At 36.4% G+C, this 25,046-nt stretch overlaps 2 protein-coding genes across 2 annotated transcripts in view; one reads left to right on the forward strand and one right to left on the reverse strand.

The window, feature by feature from the left end:
- Positions 1–25,046, forward strand: part of heca (hdc homolog, cell cycle regulator) — a 117,917-nt gene that overhangs the window by 35,868 nt on the left and 57,003 nt on the right. The window contains exon 2 of the mRNA XM_018003464.2: positions 8,071–8,167. Coding sequence (XP_017858953.2) covers positions 8,071–8,167 — 97 coding nt within the window. The remainder of the gene's footprint in view (positions 1–8,070; positions 8,168–25,046) is intronic.
- On the reverse strand, positions 3,304–4,461 carry LOC108611257 (uncharacterized). The gene is made up of 4 exons (XM_089461901.1): positions 4,113–4,461; positions 3,960–4,051; positions 3,766–3,901; positions 3,304–3,704 (listed from the first exon to the last, which is right to left on the reverse strand). Exons 1-4 carry the CDS (start codon positions 4,219–4,221, stop codon positions 3,610–3,612), a joined length of 432 nt encoding a protein of 143 aa, XP_089318027.1. The 5' UTR covers positions 4,222–4,461; the 3' UTR covers positions 3,304–3,609.

Raw genomic sequence — 25,046 nt, forward strand, 5'->3', positions numbered from 1 at the left:
TAAAAAGTAAATTAGATCAAATAATATAAAATTTGTTGTAGTGTATTTAATATTCATTAACTATATACAATTATCTGCATTTACAGATTGTTCTTGTTTTATGGGCGTCTGTTGTCATGTGGGTTGTTTAGCAATTGTTGTTTAAATTAGCTCGTGCATTGCTCTTAAATAAAGAAAATAAGTTATAAGAAAAAATGTAATATTAGCTTTATTGTTTTTATTATTTTTTTCCTTATTACTATACAGTATTAATTAATTTATTGTTTGTACTTGAACGAGACACGATTGGCACAAATGCATGCATAAATTTTGTAACATGAAATGCCAATGAGACATTTCTTCGAGCTATGATAAATTCCGATTCAGCATCAATGTAAATCACAGTGCAGACTGCAGATTGCAAACGGTTTGCGCAATTAATTTGCGCTGCAAATTTTCTGCAAATTTCTGTTGCAATTCGATATCTGCTGAAGATTGCACCGATCAGATATGGGATAAACGCTCAGCCATATTGGGGCTATGCCACAACAGCAGCAGCAACAACAACAACAACAATTATTAAGCGTAGATCGGCAGCCAAACGATCGAGTAGAAAATTTGGTTTCACATTACACATTGAAAGGAAAAAACTTGTTGCTGCTGCTGCCGGGTGGAAATTGTTGAATGCATTTAGTGACCATTAATCAATTTGCAGTGCCGACGCTGGCGATTTTCTGGCGGGATTTGTGGCCAGTAAATAAACACCCGCTAAAGCGAAAAGCACGCTAGTTACAGCAACCAATTAAACTGCACTTTTAGTGTTTTACTTTTTATTTTACTCTCCGTCTAGACTGTGTTTTATGTTTGTCGTCTCGAATTACTCATAATTTGTTATATGTTTAGCAGCTTTTAGATTTTCCATTTCATTCATGCAAATTGTCAATAATAATTCACATTTGACATAATCTTTATAAATTGGCCATATTCGCAGAAGCTGTGAATGCGAATATGCTTCAAGTGCTCCTCCCCAGACACACTGGACCCACACAATAATCACAATGTTTGTGAAATGAAAGTCAAATGTTGATAAGAGACTTTTTGATATTTTCAACTGTCATTTAGCTATTTTTGTTAGCTTGTATATAAATTTTTTTTCATTCCTGAAGCTTCCTCGAAAACTGAAAATGAGCTTTAAATGATTTTTTAAACAAGTCTTTGGCCTGCCATTGTTTCTCGTGAATAATACTTAGGCAAATGTTAAGCTACTTTTCATTATTTCTTTAATTTTACATTACAATTTACTAACAGTTTATATTTTATTTTCTATTATATACATATTTACAGTGCGTTACCCCTTGCCCTTTATTTTTACAAATTTTACTTTCAATGGAGAAGAATTGTAAGCAAAATGAAAGTAAAAAGTCAATTAGAGATAATTTTCGTTATTTTCTGTTTAGTTGGATTTTTTGTGTTTTTTTTTTTTTTTTTTGGTGGCTTGTGGCTTCAACTTTGCCATTTGGAATATGCAATGCAATAATTCGCTACCTCGCAATCGCAATGATTCAGTTTTAGCAGTTTTTTCTTTGCTTTTTGGCTTTCCCGGAGGCAACAAATTGGCAGGTAGCTAATGCTGTAGCGTTGTGTGTGTATGTGTATACGCTTCGTAAAGTTCAAGCCCGAGGCTAGCTGGCTGTCTATAGATGTTTGACGGGGCGTGGTTAACCAAGTAGCCCAAGTGGCAAATTCAATCAATAGCCAGCTATGGATGGAAGTTGCAATTGCAAATGCAACCAAATATATATATATATGTATGTATATATATATAGAAAATATGTACAGTGCAGTCGCAGTATACTCGTCAGCGCACACTGAAAATTGAATTTGAATTTAAATTTGGATTTTGTTTGGTTTTTGGTTTTTTTTTTTTCTTTTTTGTATCTCTGAGCGCAAAATTGATGTGAAAAACGTGAGTTACGGCAATTGCACGAAAATTGTGTACGTCCGCGCTACTATTTGATATTTATTTATATGTATTTCGATATTTATGGCTAGGTGTGGCCCAACAACAATAACTGCAATTAAATTATCAACAAATCAAATAATATGACAAATTTTTTTTAGCCCAAAAAAATATTTGGCAATTGGCGCTTGTAGCTATTAAGGCCTCTTTTGGCATTTAGTTTCTAATTGAAATTGAATTGATTTGCATTGACACACCGGAACTGGCAAGCGAATCGTCAATAATTTTGTTAAATCACACGCGCTTCGCCCTGACAACAGACCAAATTCAAATATATTTGAATCAAAGATTATTATATTAATTATTATGCTATATTTGCTTAGGCGAAAACTCGTTTTTGAACAATCAATGCCTGGTTTGAACTACAAAGGTAGTTTTTGGCATAAAAAGCAACAAGTTTGAAATCTTTTAATGTCATTTCAAGCATAATATTAAACATATTTTGTCGCACGTTTAGTCTGTTTTGCATAAAGATATATACGAGATATATACGAGAGGTATAAAAGACCAGTAGTTGGCTCAATTGATATATCTAAACACAGGGTATTTCTTAGTCAAGCACTGTGTTTCTTATTTAGACACACACACATACACAAGCAACTGACAGAAACTTGGCAATTCAATCTATTTGATGCCTCGCAATATTCATACGCCACGTTGTACGAAGCATCATTTGCTGCTATGCCAAGTCAACATCTCTGTGTGTATGTGTGCGTGTTTGCATTTGTGCTGCAAGCTTGCATTGCGCTTGCACCAAATTGAAGCATTTCACATTTTTAATTTGTACGTGATAGGGCAAATACATAGTTGCTGCCTGCTACTCGATGATGTTCGAGTTCCATTTGCTGTTTGTGCTCTTGCTTTTGTTTTGATGTTTGAGCACAGAAATTATGCAGCAATTGCCAAGTAGAAAAAGAGCTTTTGTTGTTGTTGCTATTATAGTTGTTGTAGCTGGCAGGGTGCCTGCCCCCCTTGATGTTGCATGCTTAACTCCCAGACAAATTGTCTCTCGTGTCTGCTTTGTCTGGCAGCACTTAGCACGTGATTGAAAATTGCAACGAAATGAAGAGATTGCAACAGCAACAGCAACAAAAACAACAACAATGTTTAGTTCTTGTTGCACACAATTCATTTCGCATTCATTTCACTTCAGTTTTTGCATTTCATTCGATTGAAAATTAAGTTAGATTTTGTTGTACCTCCAAATTTGGAAAATTACAGGCAACATCGCATTTTTGTTGTTGTGGACTCTTTGTTTTTGGCATTAAAAGCAAATTTACAAATTAGTGTGAAATTATGGCAAAAAAAAAAAAAAAAAAAAAAAAAAAAAAAAAAACGCCACACACAAACAAGAACAGCTCAAATGGCAGCAATAACAACAAAGTAATTTCGCCGAAAAAATAGGAAGAACAAAAAATATGAACGAAGTAAAGCAACAACAACAGACAGCAAACTCACCGAATATAAAAGCTGCTAAAATAATATGTAAAGAAAACAAAAGATTTGAAGGCAATTCATATTTTAGACGACTTTTAAATACACTTGATAATTTAATAATTTGAAAAATGTATTTAATAATATAATTTGTATGTATATTTATCAATTATATGCTAATGTTTAGCTCCTCCGTCATAATTTATTGAACGTTCCCATTTGCATCTGTCTCGATATGAATAAACCACAACCCAAAAGTAAACGCTGAAAACTGTCATAAGAGTTGTATATAAGAAATATATATATACATATAGTATAGATGTCATACATACCCATTGTAAGTAGTATGAAGGAAACTAAATAGACGCAGAAATTACATGTTGCAGCCAATATAATAAAATATATAAGGCTGGTCCCCAGATGTATGCCACTTGATATCAAATAAACCAAGAGAAAGTTTGGCGATTTCTAAATGAGCCGATATATATTGATAATCAAATAGATAAGTTTTGATATTATATCTTACATAAATTATGCCCATCAGCAGAAACACATTGCCAATCAGATATATCATGCCACCCAAGCGACTCACTATCAAGAACTTATTTCCAGAAGACCCTGCTTAAACGATGAAATAAATATTTATTTACATTTATACTCTGTATTGATTTCAACTTACATTGACCCAGGCAAATGGCGTAAAATGATAACATGAACTCAAAGACATAGATGATAAAAGAACCGCAACGCAGATCTACGCAGAAGCAACATTTCTTTAAGAGTTTCATTTTAATTTTCTGTATAAAATACACTTGATGCAAAAGTCATGGCCTAGCTGTAAGGCCCTGATCTAGGCTAAGGCATACATACACACAACAAGTTGTTTAGCCGTACTACACGGAATTTCCAGCAAGGTCAAAGTCAGCTGCTCGGAACCACAAAAATAAAAAAAATAAAAACCAAACAATAGCCTAAAAAAAAAAAACAAGTAAAAATGCTCTAGACGCAAATGAACGTTGAGAACATACCCTAAGTAATTGTTTTTCCGAACTGGTGGGAAATTAAGAAGTTCTAAAAATGTCTAAAAATACCAAAATGAACTTGTTCTGATCGTGATCAAGAATACATGCCTACATACTGCTTGTGGCATAGAGCTTAGCTAATTCATCATACCACGTTTTCCTAGGTTCAGTCGTTCTAGGGTATAAGGGAACCTTGTATATGTAGTGCTTGCTGTGTTATACGTTTAATATTCTAATTTAGGCTTTGTTCTATGAGCTGCTAAAGATTATGCCTAACGGGTGGGCGGGGGCGTTGGCGCTTAGGGGGAGTGGCAGTAACTCCAATTTGACAAGACAAAGTCGTTGAGCGTCTCTATAAATTACAGTTCGTTCAGCTGGAGGAGTCGCCGCTGCGGGTGCTTGGCATTTAAATGGAGTAGATATATATTTATATACTATATATATGTATATGTATATTTGCTATATATAGCGTATACTATATGTATATCCATTTACCTTTCGCGATACTCCAATGAATAAAATAACCATTCAAACAGCTTTTAATTAACAGTCAGCACTGGCAATCAGCGACGCACGTGCGTTCTTCTGGCCGCACCGAAAAAAAAATGAAACAGAAACAGAAAACTGAAAATGAAAATTAAGCCGGAGAGGCCTAGCCATTAAAATTCATTAGCCATATGCACATCGGCCGCGCTTTTATTAATAAACAATAAAACACATTAAAGAAACCAAGCCAAAAAAAAAAAATTTATATATATAATTTAAATGATGAAACGAATTTATAAATTTTTGGCAACGAGAGCAGCTGCATTGGCAGCTCGATTGGCCAAAATAACAGCAGCTAAGCAACAAAAAGGTCAAAATGCTTTTTTGAATTGTCTGCTATAATTTCGCACGCTCTCTGTTCAAAGGCGTGGCCCTTCGTTGGCCCAGCTAAAAAGGTTAAGAGGGCCAAAAGTACATTAGGGGCATTACTGTAGATCAATTATTTTTTGGGTTTAAATATTTATGTTAGTCAATATATAATTTGTGGTTAAGTGAAGCAAGAAATCATTTTTTTAATGTGTTTTTAACAAATGTATTTAAATTTATTTTTGCAATTCAAATATTACAAAATTAAAATACAAATATAGTATATAAAAAACAATAAAAAAAATTAATTACAAAAAAATAATAATAAGAAATAAATATAAATTAATACAATATAATTTAAAAAATATTTGTGATATATTTCTTAATTTATAGTTGTTATGATAGTTTAATATTATGCCAGATTTTTATAACAACAAGCTAAATAGCTTTGAATTTTGTGTTTAGTTAACGTAACGCATATAGCCTTTTTCTTTTAGATGAGCGAGTATAGAAAAGGTTCTTTTTACTCATCTATTTCTCTTTCTCTGCCCTCTCTCGTTTTAATGACGTAATTGTCAAGCCTCGTCGTGAACTCGCCTTTTGCTTGCTTAATTGTGTAATTGTTTAAAAATAAATTACAATTTCGTTTAATTTCGTGTTGATAAGCGTGCATATGACTAATATTTTAGCTGATGTTCAACGGGGTAGGACGGTGTAGATATGAAGGCACGTAGACAGTCGGTCTGTTATACTTATTTCTTGTTTATTTCAATTTTTTTTTTTTTTTCAATATCATTCTTAATTTTTTTTTTTATGTATGTTATATAATCGAGGCATAAAATGCTGTATAAATATAAATAAGAGATATATAAGTATAACATTTGTTGAATATAAGATAAGTACACGCAGAAAGCTTTGTAGCTCTCTGAGTATTGCTAGATAAGTACATTGTATTATCTTTATATTGATGTTAGACTATTGCTATATAGAGCTCTATTTTCAGCTGCGAGCAATGAGACGACAATATGGTATTTACTATTCTAAAATTGAGTCAAATCGCGATCACGCTGACTAAGAAAGTAAAACGCTCGAGTTGTTTACTATTTCTAATATTCAAATAGATGTCGAGTACATATATGTTTATACACACACATACTGGTCTATCCATATATAGCGTTAATCGTTTTACAGCACTTAAAGTTGAGTGTTTAAAAATAGTCGCTACTCATAGTAAACGTTAATTGTTATTGCGCTAATTCGATAAGGGGCGTTTGGCTGATATTGGGTTCAAGTTCAGTGGGTGCGCGATGGGGCGGTTGCTGTGCTGCTGAAGGTGGCTCCCACCCACTCGCACACACACTCTCTCACTCTCTGTCTCACTCACTCTCCAGCTCTTTAGATAACACTTTCAAATTGTTGCATAAATAATTTCAACAACTGAAATAATATTTTAATCTATTCAATGTCAAGGTCAAGCGAGACACACAACAAGAAATTCGTTTGTTTTGCTCTCGACATTTCTTTTTCTTTATTTTTTCGCTTTTATGTACTCTCCCTCGTGTTTATTTTCTGCTCGCCTCGTTGTGGATTTTTTATTTTTGTTTTATTGAGTATTGTTGATAACTCTATTTGCTTGGGCTTTACGTAAAAAAAAGGAAAAAAGTAAAAAAAAAAAAAAAAACAGCAACAAAAACAATAAAATTCTTCAACAGTCCGTGACAAGACAAAATTCCAACAGCAACAACAACAGTGGCCAAAAATCCAGCTTTGGACAAAAAATTTGCTTTGTATTTAATTTTATTTATTATACTCGTTCAGTTAGTAAATAGAGTATTATGATTTTGTAAAGTGTTATATAAAATATATATTACAGGAAAATATATGTCTTCCGCAGTCTGAACATGAGCGAGTATCATGCAGTCAGCACGATTAAAATATTTTTTGCTGTCATTTGTTTAAAATTTGTCAGTTATTTGTTTTGTTTTTATGATATTTACTTTACTTTCCGTTTTGTCTAATTCAAATAAAACAGTTAAAAGGCAAATTTATTACATTTTAGAATTTATGACTCATATGCGTAGATAATGCAGCTTGTTTTTGTTTTTGTTAAATTGTGCCTTACTATGGCCGGATCTTGGAGTTGAAATCGTCACGTATTAGCTCAATGAAAGCCAAACATTTTACATGTAACATATATAGCTTTTGAATAGCTTCACTTGGGATATGCGATTGGGGGTGCCTCTGTCGCCTCTCATAGCCAACGTAGTTACGTGCGCTTTGTGGCCAAAGGAAATCTTTATCTGACGGCGACGTCACTTTGTGCAGCAAGGCACATGCAATTTCCGCTGGCTGTCAACTGCCAACGTATTCGATATGCATTGCTATGATGCGAGAGAATATTGTAAGAAAAATGCTGTCATAATGTATAATACAATATATATATATAAATATGTATATATACAAAGCATAAGCATATTGCAAATATACCCTGCAGTGTGGGCGGAAATGGGTGTAATAAAAAAGGTAAAAGGCAATTCCTAAAAGAACATCATCTGCATACAAAGTCTTGGGAAGAAATTTCCTTATTTAGTTTACTGACTTTTTTTATGCAAAATTTTCTTGTAGCTAAAAAAAGTTATTTTATTATAGGATATGCTGCAAGTTGTGTATTCCTTTCATAAGTATCTTATGCATATCTTTATATTTATTTTCTGAATTGCATTTGCTTATCATATTTTGTTTATGTTTTCTTTCTATTTACAGCTCCACCTCTGGTTGCAATGGCATCTTCTCACGTCGCGTGGATTTCTCATCATTCAATTTGCTGCCAAAGACGCGTTTGAATTCTTATCAAGTTAAGGTGAGTTATTGCCAACTATATCTATCTATGGCATATATAAATGAATAAGTGAATATAGTCAATTCGTCGCGCTCTTTGCTCATTAATCAGCTAAACGAACTACAACTCTAGCTGACTTTAGCTATTTCTATACACTCATTGACTCGCTTACTCGCTCACTTATTCACATTTCTTGATTATACTGCATTCATTCATTCACAAATGTTCAATTCGCTGGGCTTTCAGTTCTTGGAAGTTACACACAATCATATATATGTATATGAAATCGCCTGACTTGGCAATTGGCTGACTAGCAATTGGATATGGTCTTGGGACAGGCCATGGCTATGTTAGGGATCTTATGGGTTAGGGGCCAGCTGCTGCTGCTGCTGCTTCTGTGGCATTGTTTGCATAGCGCAATAGTTTAGATAATTTGCAGATGTTGTTGTATCAGTCAGCCAGCAAAACGAAAATGACAAAATTCTATGGAAAAAGCAGTATAAGAAAATTGCTGGCAAAGTTTTCTGATGTTGTTTTTGGCTTTTGTTATTGTTTTCGGTTTTCATATATGTTTTAGGTGTCACATAAAGGAACTGAAATATGTGAGTTTTGTTGTTTGAACTACTGGGCGATATTTTTTCTAAGCGAAATAGAGCTTTTACTAATGGATTTAAGAAATTTTATTGGGCATTCGATAACATTATTGGAGGAAGGAGAGTGAGTTGGAGAGTGAATTAGAGGAAGTGTATAATACAGAATGACAAATCTTTTAAATTGAAATATCTAAATATAATATTACGATGCGTAAGGAATGCACTGCTAAAAATTTTGAAAGTGTTGGGTTTATTGAACAGAACATAGTATATACCTATAATTAGTTATCAAACAGCAATTTATTCAATTTTTTGTTGAAATGTATTTTGGGTGAACTCCTAAAATGAACGCAGTTTGCAACCCATATTCGATTGAGATATAAAAAGTTTGGCCTGCCCATGATATTGAATACCTTAAGTATATAAACAATCTCTCCCCTGTCAACTAGTTCAAGTAAGCTTCAATAGCCATTAAATTTATTTATTATATTGATTGTGCATTTTTCAATGCAATTTCAAATTTTTATTAATAATAACAATAATTTGTTATTATAAACATTTATTTTTACTATAAGCATTTTTAATTTCTACTTTGGACTTTGCCTTTGTTAGAGTATTTGTGTTTCGTTGTGCTCTTGTGGCAGCCTCTCGTTGTGGCTAACTGTGTATTAGATTACTGTTTACACTTTCGGTTGTGCCAATGTCGGCATATTTTATGTGTGTGCGTTGCGGAGCAGCGAGCCAACGGTAAAGGAATGAAGCAAGCAACTTTGAGCTGCATAGTGTTTTGATATGCTGCGGTTTTTTTTTTTTTCATTATTATTATTATTATTGTTATTATTTATTATTGCTGATAATGGTTATGCGAGAGCGGATATTGAACTGTACCCCATTGAACAGACCGCACAAGTTGTTCGAGTAGCAATTAGCTGAAGCTGTAGACGCAGTCGTGAAAAATGCATAAATAGAAAATGTAAAGCTGTGAGAGTTCGCTTTGAAAATTTTATGATAGATATAAAAACATACAAACATACATACATATGTATATACACTCTCGCAGGACACAATAGCAATTGCCGAGTAGATAATGCAAAAAGGCTATGGGCAGGAGTTTGAGCGGGTGAAGGGAAACACTCTGTGTGCATGACAATAGCAAAATGTTTGTGGCTACCTGTCGCTGCAGCTATAACTGTATCTGTATCTGTATCTGTATCTACATCTATAGCTTCTGAATCCCTAGCCAACTTATGTAGCCCATCTGCGCCCAGCTTGGTGCTAGCTTTTGTCTGCTTCAAAACTTTACAATTCAATTTTTATCTCACTCTCGCTCTTTCTCTCGCTCTCTCGTTGTATTGGTATATGTGCGTGTCTTATATCTCCAGCTCTCTCCCTTCTTTTCCATCTCTCTCTTTATTTTGGCAGTCTGCCGCTTGGCATGCATTTGAAATTGCATTTTGTATTGAATTTATAAATATTTAATGCCATTCAAAATGCCATGCAATCGCCCAGACTAAACGAAACCAAACCAAACCGAAGCGAAACGAAACGAAACCAAAACCCCAAACTGATTCTGAAGCGTTGGCGTATTAAATTTGTATAAACCTTGCCATGACTAACTGTCTAGGATTTGCCTCACAGCAAAGGATGTCCAAACCAAAAGTTCTTCGTTTTCTGCTTAAAGCAACTCAGCTTTGTGCTCATCATATTAGTTGGTAGCTTGGTGCTGCAATTTCAAGAGCTAGAAAAGTTTTTTCCATTCGAGGCGAGCAAGTTGAGAGCCAAGTTTTAGTTTGGAATTGCAAACTGCGAATATGGCGGGACGTAACTTTTTTAAAATGATAAAAACTGAAGAATTTTTTTTTAGTTTTGTGCCCGAATAGCTTTCGGCATTTTGTACAGATTGCCGATGGCGCAGCGCCTGAACATTGTTTGCTCAAAGGATTAAGTTATCAAAATTGGAGAAGAAAACTGGTTCTGGTTCTCTGGTTCTCTAATAATTAACACAAGTCAACTTGTTAATCATTGAGCAATTGGCAGCAGTTGATTCCCAAAAGGGTTGTTTGTAAGCCGCATCGCTGATTTTTTAATCAGCGCATATCATTGACTGGCCCGCGGGTCCCTTTCGCGGGATCAACTCGTTCCGTCAGCTGTCAACATTTTTATTACCCCTCAACGAGCTCTCGTCTCAGCTTTTAATCAGCTATAATTATAATTACCAAATAAAATGAGAAATGAGAAAAAAAAAAGAATACCCAAGTTAGGAAATTGTTCCGGGTAGTTTCTAGCGTGTTTTCATTACGACTTAAGTCAACTTGTTTCGTCATTTATTACGCTTCACATTGTTGTTGGCACATCTGCTAATTGTTGTTGCTGTTCTCTGTCGGCGATACCCTTTACTTTTCCATTCTTGTTTCGCTTATGGGGTGAAGTCCCACATTAATGATTAAGCGTGGAAAATTGCGTGATTGTTGCCTGCTCTTCTACTCCACGGTATCAAATTGATGACGAGTATATTAGATTATGAAAAAATATTTGAGTAGAGCTTCCAGTCAAAATGAATTGCATAAAACAAAATTTTTTGAATTAAGTATGTGTAAAAAATATTTATCATTATATATAGATTTTTTGTTCCAATTTCATTAATTCATAATTTTTAATTTTCATATTTTATATTATACACATATAATTTTTTGTTCAATTTATTTACTTTTTTTTATTATTTCATAATCATTCGGTTGCATTCCTTTCTTAATACGTTCAAATATGTATCAATATGTTAGAACCTAATTTGCTACTAAGTAAAACAAATTGCTCCCAAATACAGTAAGGGTATTCTTATACTATATGGCGCTCGTTTATTTCGATTTCGATTGCGATTGCGATGTTTAGTCTGCCAATCAATCTTTGTCTTTGCTTGCAAAAAAAGTCTGGTAAAAAGCGAACTTTAAACAAGAAAATAAGTTCGCTCTTGTTGTTGTTATTTAAATGATTGATGAGCACGACGTTCATCTGGCTATTATGGCGCGCAGATGTCGTGAATTGGAGCTGAAATTCGGAATATGCATATAGATAAATACGATACGCAAATATTTGCACAGACATTTGCTGGCTATTGAAAAAGTTTTTAATTCTTACGTATATTTTTTTTTTTTTGAGAATGCATAAATGGTATGTGTGTAAAAAAATTGAAAATTTATGGATGTGTAAGTTTTTAGAGGTTATTGATGTCAGCTGCAAGGTTTTTCTCTTAGAGCATTTCCGTTTCAAGCAACAGTTGAAGCTGATGAAGTGAAGAATGATTACAACTTGCCTTATTTAAAATGAGGCATGCTAAGTATTCCTTATCTCTACAGAATTGAGAGAGAGAGAGAGAGATAAAAGAATAGTCAAATAATAATTCTCTTCCGAACGCATAGCATAAAACCAATATACTTTTTCTCACTACATGAGCGGGTATGGAAAACATTCCGAATAGTTTTTTGTTGCACGTCAGTTGACACTCTTGGAAGGAAGTGTTGACACTCTGAAGATTGATAGCTGCACTTTTGTGTATTATTTTTTTTTTTTTTAATTCTTGATGCCCTTTCCGCTGCCAGCCATTTTGTTGGTCTGGCCTGAACCCAAAAAAATATTTGTGTGCCTGCCTGCCTGGCGGCCTGCCTGCCTGCATAGGCGTTTGTGCAACGTGCCACATGAAATGCGTCTCGTAGGCGCCAGTCCGAGAATAATTTATGCAATTTTGAACTCTTCAAAAGGCAAACGAAAAATTGCCCAACCAAATATAATATATTTATGCATGCTGCATAGCATAGCAACAGCTATCAGTGAGTGTGTACACACACATGTGTGTATGTGTGTGTGTATTCTCTTGTGTAGTTCATTTCCATGCACCATATAGTTTATGGCCCGAATCACTCATCGTTGCTTTTGACAGACATTTTTGACTACGCTTTGCATTTTGGAAGTTTTATACCCTGTTTCCTTAAAAGCTCGAAAGGGTGTTCAGAATTTGTGGCAGTTTTATGATATAGTACAATTCATCAGGTGTGAACGTTTGCTTGATGTGTAGCGGAATTCATTTTATAGCCTTGATTTGCTGTCTCAGCCAGTTGAGCCAAGGGCTTAGAAGGCATGTGCTAGTCGAGCATATTTAGTTTATTATATTGTTGTGGCATATTTTTTTGGTTTATTTAAAGTGCTTCAATTTATGCAAAAGTTCTACTCTAGCCACGCCCCCATACACACATAAACACACACATACAGGTAAATTGTGCTTTGGGCCATGTTTGCTACGTATTTTTGGAGTGTTGAGTGGCGTCTCGTGTCTGGTGGCTGGCGGAGTCTGTAGACTACGCCGGAGTTTTGGTAGTAGCTCTCTGTCAGCTGTAAGTGATGGGCGTTGTTGCTATTGTTGTTGTTGTTGCTGTTGTTGTTGTTGCTGTTGTTGCTGTGCTTGACTGGCTTTAACATGACATTTATTGTAACTGTCGCCGTCGCCGCCGCAACGCAGCAACGCAGCAACATTGTTACAGGTTGTAAGTTGTTGTTGTCATTTAAACATTTGATGTGCATTGTGGTAGACATGCCCTGCAGCAGACGGCGCCAGCAGCAGCGGAGGCATCATTGATAAGTTGTAGTCGCAGTCATTGTCATGGCAACATGTTGCCAGCATTTGCTGTTGCAACGTCTGACAGACAGATTAACAGAAAGCATGCACAAATTTATAAACATATATACATGTCTGCACACACATATATATATATATATATATGTATATACATCTTTATATATTTGTTCTTATCAAGCTCTCACATTGTCATTTATTTCAATTTTTGCATCTCTCGCGCAAATTGCTGGCAATCATATGCACAAGACTTAAGTCTTAAGTGGCTGCCACAAGACGTTTGTGTGGCAAAATGAATAATTATGCTGCTGCTGTTTTGTATCCTTAAACTCGCAGTCACACTCAAGGCTCACACAATCAAACGGCAGTGTCTTCAGACGTGCCAGCTGAGACTTGGCAGTGTTTGTGCCTGGTTTCTGCTGCTTAATTAAAATTAGCCCAAAGCGCCCGCAAAACCTACACTCACACTCACACACACATATTTACACATTCTCTCACGTATACCCATTGAGCGCTGCTTGTACTTCTATTAAGCGTAAACCAAACATTTTGTGTGTTTGTAGGCAGTTCAATGTACGGCTTATGTCCTTTAGCATGCTTTTTTGAATGGCATTCGAGAGGAAAATTTAATTTCAATTTTCTCATCAAAATGCTTTTGTTGTTGTTGTAGGCTGCTGCCAGTTTCGTTAGGTGTCCCTTTTTTTTTTTTGGCTGATTGTGCCTACAACAGACAGGCGCAAGGATAATGTCGGCGCACACACACACACACACTTACACAGAGTGAGAGTGAGAGAGAGATAGAGATAGAACGTGTGCTGACATGACATTGAAATGTTGTTGAACTTTTGGGCTTTGCACATTTACAAAATGTCAAATTTTTCTTGCCACAGGCTGTTTGTCAGTTGGCCTGGCCCATGCATTACATATGAATATTAGCGCACACACACCTGAGTGTGTATGTGTGTGTGCTGTTGAGGTAGCTTTCGTATGTGCTAATTGTAACGACAAATGCGTCGAGCGACGCATTAAACAAATTAAAAATGCATTGACTTTTGATGTTAACGAGCGTGTCACACACACACACACACGCATAACAATGTACTTGTTTAACCTAAAAACAAAAATCACAGCAACAACAATAACAAAATAATAACAAAAGCTCTTCAATGTCTGCCCACACGTTAAGCGTGAAACGTCATTTGCATTGCCACCATCAACAATTAAGCATTTGTTTACAATCCCCCCAACAACAATACATAAAAATTTAAATTAAAAAAAAAAAAAACAAAAACAAAAAAAAGAATGAATAAAAAATAAGCTATAAAATATTTATACATGTACGTATTTGGTTTATTCCTGCTCAATTGCAATCTGTTTAAGTATTTCTATATCTAGCACCGTCTCGGCTCCAGCTTCGAGCACTCTAAAGCTGCGAGACGTTTCCACACCCAAGCCCAAACAGCAATAAAAATTAAAACCTCGTCTGGCAATTTTTATTTTTGTTTTATGTTTTTATATCAATTTAATGTGCTCTATAATATATGTATGCATGTATGACATCTATCGATACAAACAAAACCCAAGCATTGTTTTATGTGGCTTGTCTATTGGTCATTAGACATGAAAATAACTGAGAAGCTTTTGGCATTCAATGACAAATTATATAAGTATGTACCCAAAATTCTTGTGAATATTGTGAGACGTTCTTATGAAAATATACAAGTTATCGAATTAGATATACGCTACTTATTGATTATAGAAGAATATCTATGAGAAGATATTCAAAGCGTACCTTATAAGATCTAGATCGAGATATGCCTGAAACACATATGCTTTATATTATTCTCATGAAAATACATGGCAGTTATCTCATGCCTCCTGCTGCGTGTTTCACGAAGGTAATTATCGAAATTTAAAAATAGTATCGAAAGTGGTGCCTGGAAATACTTGAAATGTTTTAACTCAACAACTTTCTTGTTCATTTAAAAAACTTTCAAAATAAGTGCACAATTCTGAAGTTATTTAGTTTATTGCATTGGGCGCAAAAGTTAATTGAATTTAGGGTTCGGCCCGACAGACGAGTGTATTTATTGTTGCATTGTTTGCCGGCAGCAGCAGCAGTAGCAGCAGCAGCAGCTGGTTGCTGCAATTGCAGTGAACCGCAACGGTTTGCAATTTTTCAAGTTAACGCTTCATTTGGCTGCAAGTGAAATTGGCTGCGTTTTTATAGCAGGCGGGGAAAGGGGGCAAGTGCGTTTGTGTGAATCGGGCTGAAACGTGAATTGTGGCAATAACAATTAAAGTGTCGTCTGTCCTTTAAGTTATTACCATTTTGTGATGGTTTATTGTTAATGCATTATGCATTCGCATTCATATTTATATTATAATTTGGTTAAAATTTACGAAAAGCTTTTCGCTTCATCTTCTTCTTCTTCTTTTCTCATATTTTTCGCTGTTTGCTGGCAACTCGAGCGGCGACACAAGTCAACAAACTTTACGGCAAACAATTTCATGTGTTTATTGTTTTCACATTTTGTTGTTGTTGTTGTCGCTTGGCTGCTGCAATTGAAGCCAGACTCGAATTTAGCCTCAGTCTGAGACTCGTTGTATGACAGCTGACTGACATAATGTCCGCTGTAAGTTTGCTTCCATTGCGCCCGCCTGATGAGCAATAATGATGTTACTAATGATCATGTGGACAATAATGATAATGATGATGATGACGTTGACGCTTCAGTCGCATCGGCCGAGTGTCAAGCATCTGACAGCGCTCCCAAGTGCTCTCTGTGACGATCAAACTGCCTTTGTGCCGCTAATGACCCAATGTGCAGCAGCTCACTCAAGACAAGCCCCATTTGCCACCAGAAACACATGTGGGGTATATTTGTATTTCTGTAGGCTTTATGTGGTGGGCCCGTTTTTCTTGGGAAAACAAATCTATTTAATTGCGGAAAAAAGGTATATAATGTGTGTGTTGATTAGATTATTAATTAATTTTGCTGCGCTCAATTAACGATAATCTATTCTAAAACACTTTTTATTTCGTAATCGAGCTGTGTAAACTGTTTTTCTTAAAGTGTATGTATGTGACGTATATATATGTATATGTTTATTTTAGTATATATATCGATATATGTTATGAGTTTTCAGATTTCAAGTAACTCAGTTACGATATGAAGATTAAAGCAAATAGAGAACAAATTTTAATCCAGACAAGTAGTTTCAGTTATCTAAATATCGAGTATAATCGATACTTGTTTCAATTTATTATTTGAATTTTTCGATAAATGTTCTATTATAGTTATTATTGCCTGTATCAACATAATAATGTTATCGATAAATTTAATCTAACCGATAGCAGTTTTCTTTTAAGCTTCTCATATATGGATACATTATTCTAAAATCCAAATTACACTTTAATTTTCATCTTATCTACATAGTTATTATCCATTTCTCAGAAAGAGTATTTCACATCATCTCTTCTCACATCAACTTCATTTCTCAACTCATTCAATGAGCTGTGTGCACTTGATGCGTTAGTTTGTTGAAAATTGTTTTAATCGTTGCAATAATTTGCAATGACAGCTTGAAGATTTATGTGCGCCACCGATTGCATTTCAGTTTTTGGCGAACATTTTAATTAAAGCCAAATGCCGTCGATGACATAATCCCAGACTGTAGACGCTGAAGTCGACACAGTCATTAGCCACCCTCAAAAGCGCGTCTCGAGACACCTAACAACGAGACCAGCGCTACGAGAATTATAGTTTGTTGTTCTTGTTGTTGTTGTTGTTGCTGTTGTAGTTGGCATTGTCTCGCCCCCAGATGTCTATTAGAGAACTTTATTCGCATAAGTATTTAGGCTGGCGCTGTGGACAATAAATCTGATTAATGTGCAAATAATTTTCGATTCAAGGCAAGTTCCATTGGCAGCTCAACTCGACGCAACTCGACTCGATTCGCCTCGCCTCACCTCGACTCGCCTCGACTCTTGTATGTGGCACATTTAAGTGGCACATTTAATTTTGATGTTTGCGTTGTTCACTTGACTCTGATTTATATTCGGTTTTTGTCTTGTTTGTTGTTGTTATAATTGCTTTTATTGTTATTGCCGTTGCATGTTATGTTTTCTTCTTTTCCTTTTTGGCCACTTACAACATTTTCTTTTTTAATTGCGGCTGTTTTGTTGTCAACATATGGCCAAGACGCTGCTGCTGTAATATTCATGCGAATTCACAATATTATTTCTTCTTCTCATATTTAGCTCAGTTCTCTGTGTAAGACTGTGTGTGAGTGTGTGTGTGTGGGCGCTACGCTTGAGGGCGTCGAAATCATATAAATACATATATATATATATTTTTTTTAATTTTTTTTTTTGGTCTGCTCTCTTTTTTTTGCTTATTTTATTTGCAAGTTTTGTGCGGGTCGCCTTTATTTGCGTTAATGAAAATAAATTGCTTAATTTGTGGAGTTTACATAAAATTAAAAGTAATTTTTCACTCGCTACTCTGAGCTAGCTCGCCTTAGCATAAACAAAGCCATAAAATCACAATTAGAGCGTGCATTTTGTAGCGCAGTGTAATGCTGTGCTACAGTAGATGTCCTTACGAGCAGCTGTATGCTGTAGAGCATATGTGCATATGTGTGTATGTATATATGTATGTGTGTATTCACTTGTTCACAGGTCCGGTGCAATTTGCAATTTATTTGTGTTATACCCTGTAGGCAGGCTTAAAGAGAGAAGATTTGTTGTTAGCAAATGCAGGTAAAAGCCAGGTGAAGATAAGTAACCGAAAAAGCGGAAGATAAAGAGCAAGAGGAGAGCTAATCTAGACGATAGCTATGTTTCGCCCGTTCATCGAATAGCTAGGCATACAACACCGCCTCCAGGGTATTTCCTAGTCGTGCAAGCACTTTTGTTATATTTATTTCTGTATGTGTACTTTATATACTCTGTTATTTTGGCGCTCACTTGCAGCTGGCTGGATGGTTGGCTGGCAGGAAACAGCCGCCAGTCATCCACTCAGCGAAGTCATTCAGCCGGAGGAACCGAACAGAACAACACTGAACAGGCTGCCAGTCATTGAAACACAAAAAAAAAAAAAAGAAAACAAGGTAAAAAAAAAATAATAATAAAGAAAGAAAGGAAAACTGCGCCAACGCCTGCTGCACATTATTAACTTTTGCTCAGTTTCCGTTTCTCTACGTCCTGTGCTTGAGGTCAATGCGCCAGGACATGCCAGGACATGCCACAGCTCTGGCTTGCATATTCCCGCAGAGCCAAAAACACGAACCCAAAAAAAAAAAAAAAAAACCGCAAAGCAGCGAGAGCCACTTTAATTACAGCCAATCATTTATCATAAAAATGAAATGCCATTCGCAAAATATGAGAGTCATAAATATAAGCTCGAGTGTATCTTTAAATAAGCAGCACAGCGAATCTGAGGCGTCGAGGGCATGGCACTTGAGATGTGCAATAAAAGCATTAAGCGCCATGCTGAATTTGTAGATGGATTTCTTTTTCTTTTTTTTAGGGCTAAGAGAATAGACTGAATAATTTAATTTAATTGGAAGCAATTATAAAAGGGAATTGAGGGCTGCAATAAAAGTGTAATTGAAAGCACGACTGAAATTTTAAGAGCCACGAAAACATAGAATGGGAATATGATATGAGGAAAATGAAATATAATGCAAAAATATATTATATTGTTATAAATAAAAGACAAAAATAAAATAAATGAAAAATATATGTATTAGTATAAAAAGATATAAATATACAAACTTATGTGCATATGCAAAAAAAAATTGTTTTTAAAATATTAAATTAAAAAAAAAGAAATAAAAAAAAAATAAATAAAATTTGGTAAATTTTTAAAAATATATTAAAATAAAAATAAAAATAAAAAATGTATATATCTATGAATAATAATAAATATACAAACAAAAATATAAAGAAATAAAGATAAAAGTAAAAAAATAAATAATTCAGAATGTTGAGAATATTAAATATTTGTAATCTAAAGAGAAAAGTTGTCGAGGAAATATGTTATCCTTTGAGAAGCCTTGCATTGCAAATATTAGACGTTGCATTAAAATCAAGTTAATTTCATCAATAAGAGCATTAAATTTCTACTTTAGCTAATCTTAAATGCAATCATATTAGTTGCAATCGTTTTTGCAGTCTGTTTCACTAATTTTATGTGCCACTTTGTCCCACAAGACGGGTTTTTTATATTGCCAAGTGCAACTCATCAAATTTGCCTTTGCTTAGGATTAGAGAGAAAGAGACAGAGCCAGAGAGAAAGGAGAAAGAGGGAGTTAGAGAGTTGTTCTTTAAAAGCAACCCGCACACAATGTGCATCTAATGGACTGTAACAGCAGCTCAGCAGCTTCTAATCAACACAAGACATCACACACAGCACACACACACACAAATTTACACACTTTCACACCCATGGCTGGTTGATCTTCCTTATGTCGCATAATCCAACGATAATAGAAAACTGCTTTGATCCAATGTCTTTTATGGACAATTTGTATGCGTCGCCTTTTGGCCCCGCGTTCCATCTAGCTAGCGTATCCTGCCATCGTCTGCCATCGATGCACAAAATTACCAATTTCTGGCCATAAAATGTAAGAGGGAACAAGTTGGCGCCATTAGACAGACAGACAGACGGAGTGAGAGAGGGAGATGGAGAGAGAAAGAGAGAGGAAGAGATGGCCAACAGGCTGGCGCTATATAATGCGCTCGAAGCACATTTTATTTTTATGTTCATTATGAGGCAATATGCTCAAGGATGAGGTCGTTCGTGCTCTCTCTCTCTCTCTCTCTCTCTCTCTCTCTCTATGTTTTCTCATTCTGCTTGCATTCTGTCGTTTCTTTGGCTGCTGCAGCTGCCGTCTACAAAGTTGCCAATTAGATGTGAAAAGGAACGAAGAAAATAACTAAAACTTTGCATGCATATTTAAAACAGCAGCTGCCCCACTGTGCATTGACCGTGGTCGGTCATCCGCTGACCTGGCGCCAGCACCTGCTGCCCGCCCAAAGAACCGAAAGAAAAGAATAGAATAAAAGAAAATACAAAATATTTGCCCAGACTAAAAACCAGAATTTACAAAAAGCCAATCAATTTTATGACAAAGCCTCTCGAACCCAAACATACAAATTTAAATATGCTTAAAGCAATAAAATGAAGAAAACGAAACAGTGTAAAAGAAAAAATCGCGTCTTTTATTGCCTTGGATGTGGCTGCCTGCCTCCTGCTCGCGGCACGCACTGTTTCCCGCCTCCTGCCAGACAGCCAGCTTAGATTGCCAGCTATTTATTACAAGTTCAGACACCTTTATATTAAATTGTGTCTAGGCTAACGAAATGCCATAAAAGGCGCACTTAAAGCTCAGTTCCCTAATGCTCCAATGTCCTGGCTGCCGTTGCCACAGACACACACACACACACACGCCTCCCGCTTCCTACCTCCTTTGCAGCTTTTTTCCCACGCTTATATATATACATCGAGAGTGAGAGAGAAACATTTGTCCTTCGTTTAAATAATATATAAGTGCGTCAGACAGATTTCGTGGGGTAGCCAAAAGTCTGCGTGCCGCACATTTGCGAAATGCCTCCCGGCGGAGCAGCGCGTCGCAAGGTCAAAGCACTCGACAACACACATATACACACACACATATATACACACAGAAGCATTCCCTAAGACCCTACACACACTCACTCAGAAGTTTATTAACATTTTACGCAACCAAAAATATTCCCTACGCAACATAAACATAAAAAGGCAGCATGCTTGCGCTCGGTCGAAAGTTGAGCGCCTACGCAAAGGCCAAGTGCAAGGACATGCGCCTATCCCAAAAGGGGGCGGTGGTGGGCCGCTGTGGGTTGGGCTGGTCTGGGCTTTCACGGCCATGGCCATGGGCCTGGCTCTGTGGCTCGGCGGCGGCTCATTGTCACGGCCATGGCCACGAGAAAATGCCGGCCGGCCTGGCTTTGATGAAAGCTCTTTTTAGGCTCCCAATTGTAGGCGCCTGCGCTTTGCTTACACTCTCTCTCTCTCTTTCTCTCTCGCTCTCTCTATATCTCATTTGCTTGGGTTTAATGTCCTTTGCAGCCGTATAGATACATTTGCTGCATGCCTGCGTTTTATTCTGGAGGCGCCACGCGCGCCTCTCTGCCACTCACAGATATTTCCAGCTTTTTTCCACGTGTTCGACTTCGTCTTGCTGTGGCCCGCAAATCGAGAAAGTTGTTGACGCCGACACCAAACCCAAAAATTTACCCATGACTAATGTCCTCAGCTAATGACGTGCCATAGCAACGCCCCACTGTCCACGCACACACACCCACACACATGCACACTTACTTCTACTTAGTCTATTTTTGTAAACTTTTTGCCTTTTTTATGGCATACTTTATGGCGCTTAAATTGTTGTTGTTTGACATGTGCTTGTGCGTGTGTGTATGTGTGTAGGGCTGGTGTATTTGTGTGTGTGTGTTCAGCTGGGGCTTGCCCATGCGTTGTTTTTTTTTTCGCTTCTATTTTCTGTGGGTTTTCCTCGCTTGCCTTGGCTGTTTAATTTACATGGCGGTCATTATCATGCATTTGTCTAGCAAATGCCGCATGTTGCATGTTGCATGTTGCAATTTTCTATGTGTGCCTGTGTATGTGTGTGCAAAAACAAATGGTTGGCAAAGCAAAAAGCGCCGCACGCGACAATTTCCCAGCGCCCCGCGCTTCACATGATTAATGTAAAGTTTTTTTTCCACTCTCTTTGCTTTGGCTTTGTGCCGGGTTTTTCTTTGGCTTTTTCATTTTATTTATTTATTTTTATTTTTACATTTTTTTTCGTATTGCTTTTCGCTGCAGTCTTTGCATTGCAGCTTGTTCTTATTTTCATTTTTCGTTTGGCTTCATCAGCTTTTTAATTTCGCTTAATGAAAAATTGCGAATCGAGTTTTTGAGCGTATGTTTTCCTTTTTTTCTTTTTCTGCTCTTTCATATAATTTTTTAACGCTGGAATTAAAAGCGCTTAAGTGAGTGACAGAGTCTCGACGTCATTTAATTGCCTTGGCGGCAAAGGAAAGTGAGAGTTTTTTTTAATTTATTTTTTGCTGCTGTCAGCCGTTTAATGATGATGTGCATGTGCAGTGCACAGATACCCTGCACTACCCAACCCCATCCCTGTGCTCTATACATCGTTGGGTGTATGATTAATGAAGCGATGACGTCATGTGGCACGCAACATGTAAATAATGATGTTGATTTAACTTTTGATATTTTTCGTTGTGGCCTTTTCATAAAAAGAAAATGCGAGTTTTACATTGTTTGCGGTTGATTTAAGTAGAATAAATGGAAAAGGTTTTGGCTGGCAAAACTTTGACGAAATTAATGAGCAGCTGTGACAGCAATGCACTTTGAATTTCATTGTAAGAAATATAAAAAAAAAGAAATATTTAAAGCAAAAACTTGTGCTCATTAATATTATAAATTTAATTATTACGCAGGAAGTATTTTTGTAACTCCAATCAGGTAATCTGGACTACAGCAATTAATATGTATATACACATATATATATGACTATCATATGCATTACTATTCATCTCCGTTGATGAGTTCAGACGATCTTATTATTACTTGAATATAATTGTAGAAACTATATAACCGAAGGTCGAGCAAAAAATAAAGAATCGTGGCTTATTCTCTTTCATATCGAGTCTTTTATTTGGTCTACTCGAATCAAGTCCAAATCAGACTCCATTGTCTGGAAGTGTATCTAAACGTCAGCGTGTCAATTTTGATTCTCTAATTTTCATAATGAATTATAAATCTTTTAAATTTAATTTAATTTTTTTTTTCCATAAAATATTCAAATGTGCATTGTTCCCGAAAGTTTTTAAACCAGTTCGTTTTGAATGCTTTGTTCAAAATTTTTAATGATTTTGTTAATAATAATTTTGCGCCTTTTTTCTGCTCTTTTTTTATTCGTCCATCATTAATTTAAATGATGGCTTTTTGATGAGTATTGCAATCGGGGTGCCACAGCGGGTGGCGTTTAAGTATTTGATCTGGTATTTAAATTTGCCAGCTGGACGAACGTTCGCTTGGCTCGACGATTAATCATTCGTGTAGTTGGTCAGTTTGGTTTGCTTAGCTTTGCTTTCTGTTGGCTTCATGTATTTGCGTTTGTTTACTTATGATTTCAATGGTATTCTTTCTCTTTTTATTTTATTTTATTTTTTTTTAATGATTCTGATGCGACAAACGTTTTACTTACGCTTCAGCACTTTTCGCTGGCATTCGCATCCTGGATGGATGCTGCGTTCGACTTTGTTTTCCACTTGAGCGGCGGGCGTTGTCGTCTGGCGATGCTTTGATGCATTAATTTCTTACCTTGTCTGAGCCGAACATCTTTTGTGTGTATGTGTGTGTGTGTGTGTGTGTGTTTGGGTGGTGTACATGTCGCCTCCGACAAATGCATCCATCATGAATGAAAAGCAAATGCCGCCGCTGTCGGCGCCGTCGCTGCCTTGCAGCAAAGGCGTCAGACTGTAAACTATAAGATACAGGCTGCAGATACAGCCAACAGCTAACAGCCAACATATACATGCTGCAAATATAGCTATAGATACATTCGCACAATGCCCGAGGTCGCCTGAGCTGCCTGACTGACTGACGGCCTGGCTGACAGTGAGTGCAAATGATTTGCACCTAAGCATTTGGCCGCAAAGTATTTGTATTTGCCCGCCCTTTGGCAGCGCTTTCAAGTACAGCTGATATACTCTAACTTAAGCAGGGTATTCCGAATTTGTAATGGCTTAGGGAGAGTTAAAAGTTAAAGACATGAGACACCCTGACTATTTGAGTAGAAATGCCTGACAAGAAAATCTATAAATAAGTATGAGAAGCGAATAGAGAGGCTTCTTCCAAGCAAACATTTGGAATATCAGACATTTAGTATTTATACCGTAAGGGTATTTAAACTTCTCTAACATTGCGCTTATAAATTTATTTTTCTTCAACTCTGTTGTATTTTTGTTAAATTTGTTTGCCTGTTTTGTTGTTGTCGTTGCTCTTGTTATTATTGTTGTTGTTGCTATAGCTGTTCGCGTGTTGTGCTTTTATCCTGGCATCTGGCATCTACTCAGCAGCTACTCGACAGTCACTTAAATTGCCATTTCAACAGCTCATTTCGCATGCCCAGGCTTAAAGAGCAAGCCCCCTCAGCTCCTACAACAGCAAATACTCCGCTGTCTCTCTCACTCTCCCCTCTCTCTGCTCCCTTTCTTCAGTTTGCTTTTACTATGTTGTTTGCCTGCTGGCTGCGGGTTCGTTGTCTGCTGCCTTTTTCTGCACGTGCAAATCCAAAAGGTAGTTCAACTGCCATTTATCATACGCAATGTTGTACCAGCTGTACATATATGTGTGTGTGTATGTGTGCTGTGTATTCAATGCGAAATAACTGCCAAAATTGACGCGTTTGCTGCACATGTTAAATGCGACTGATCAGAAATGCACAACAGCCAACATTTAAGTTATGCTTGGACGGTGAGGCATGTTTAAAGTCGAAGACTCTTAAGTGAAAAGAGACAGAGGAACAGAGAGGGCGAGAGAGGGCGAGAGAGAGAGAGTGAGTGAGTGTGAGCGAGAAGGTGTCGTGACTGGCTAACTGTGGA

This window comes from Drosophila arizonae, chromosome 2 (genome assembly GCF_054131065.1).
Source record: "Drosophila arizonae isolate 15081-1271.41 chromosome 2, UAZ_ARI_1.0, whole genome shotgun sequence".
Classification (NCBI taxonomy): Eukaryota; Metazoa; Arthropoda; class Insecta; order Diptera; family Drosophilidae; genus Drosophila; species Drosophila arizonae.

What these genes read in the sequence shown, in the direction of transcription:
- LOC108611257 (XM_089461901.1), bottom strand. Translation starts at nt 4,221, where the DNA reads ATGAAACTCTTAAAGAAATGTTGCTTCTGCGTAGATCTGCGTTGCGGT. An exon ending in TGCTGATGGGCATAATTTAT is followed by an intron (nt 3,902 to 3,959) that starts GTAAGATATAAT and finishes CGGCTCATTTAG; the next exon opens with AAATCGCCAAACTTTCTCTT. An exon ending in CTTCATACTACTTACAATGG is followed by an intron (nt 3,705 to 3,765) that starts GTATGTATGACA and finishes CTCTTATGACAG; the next exon opens with TTTTCAGCGTTTACTTTTGG.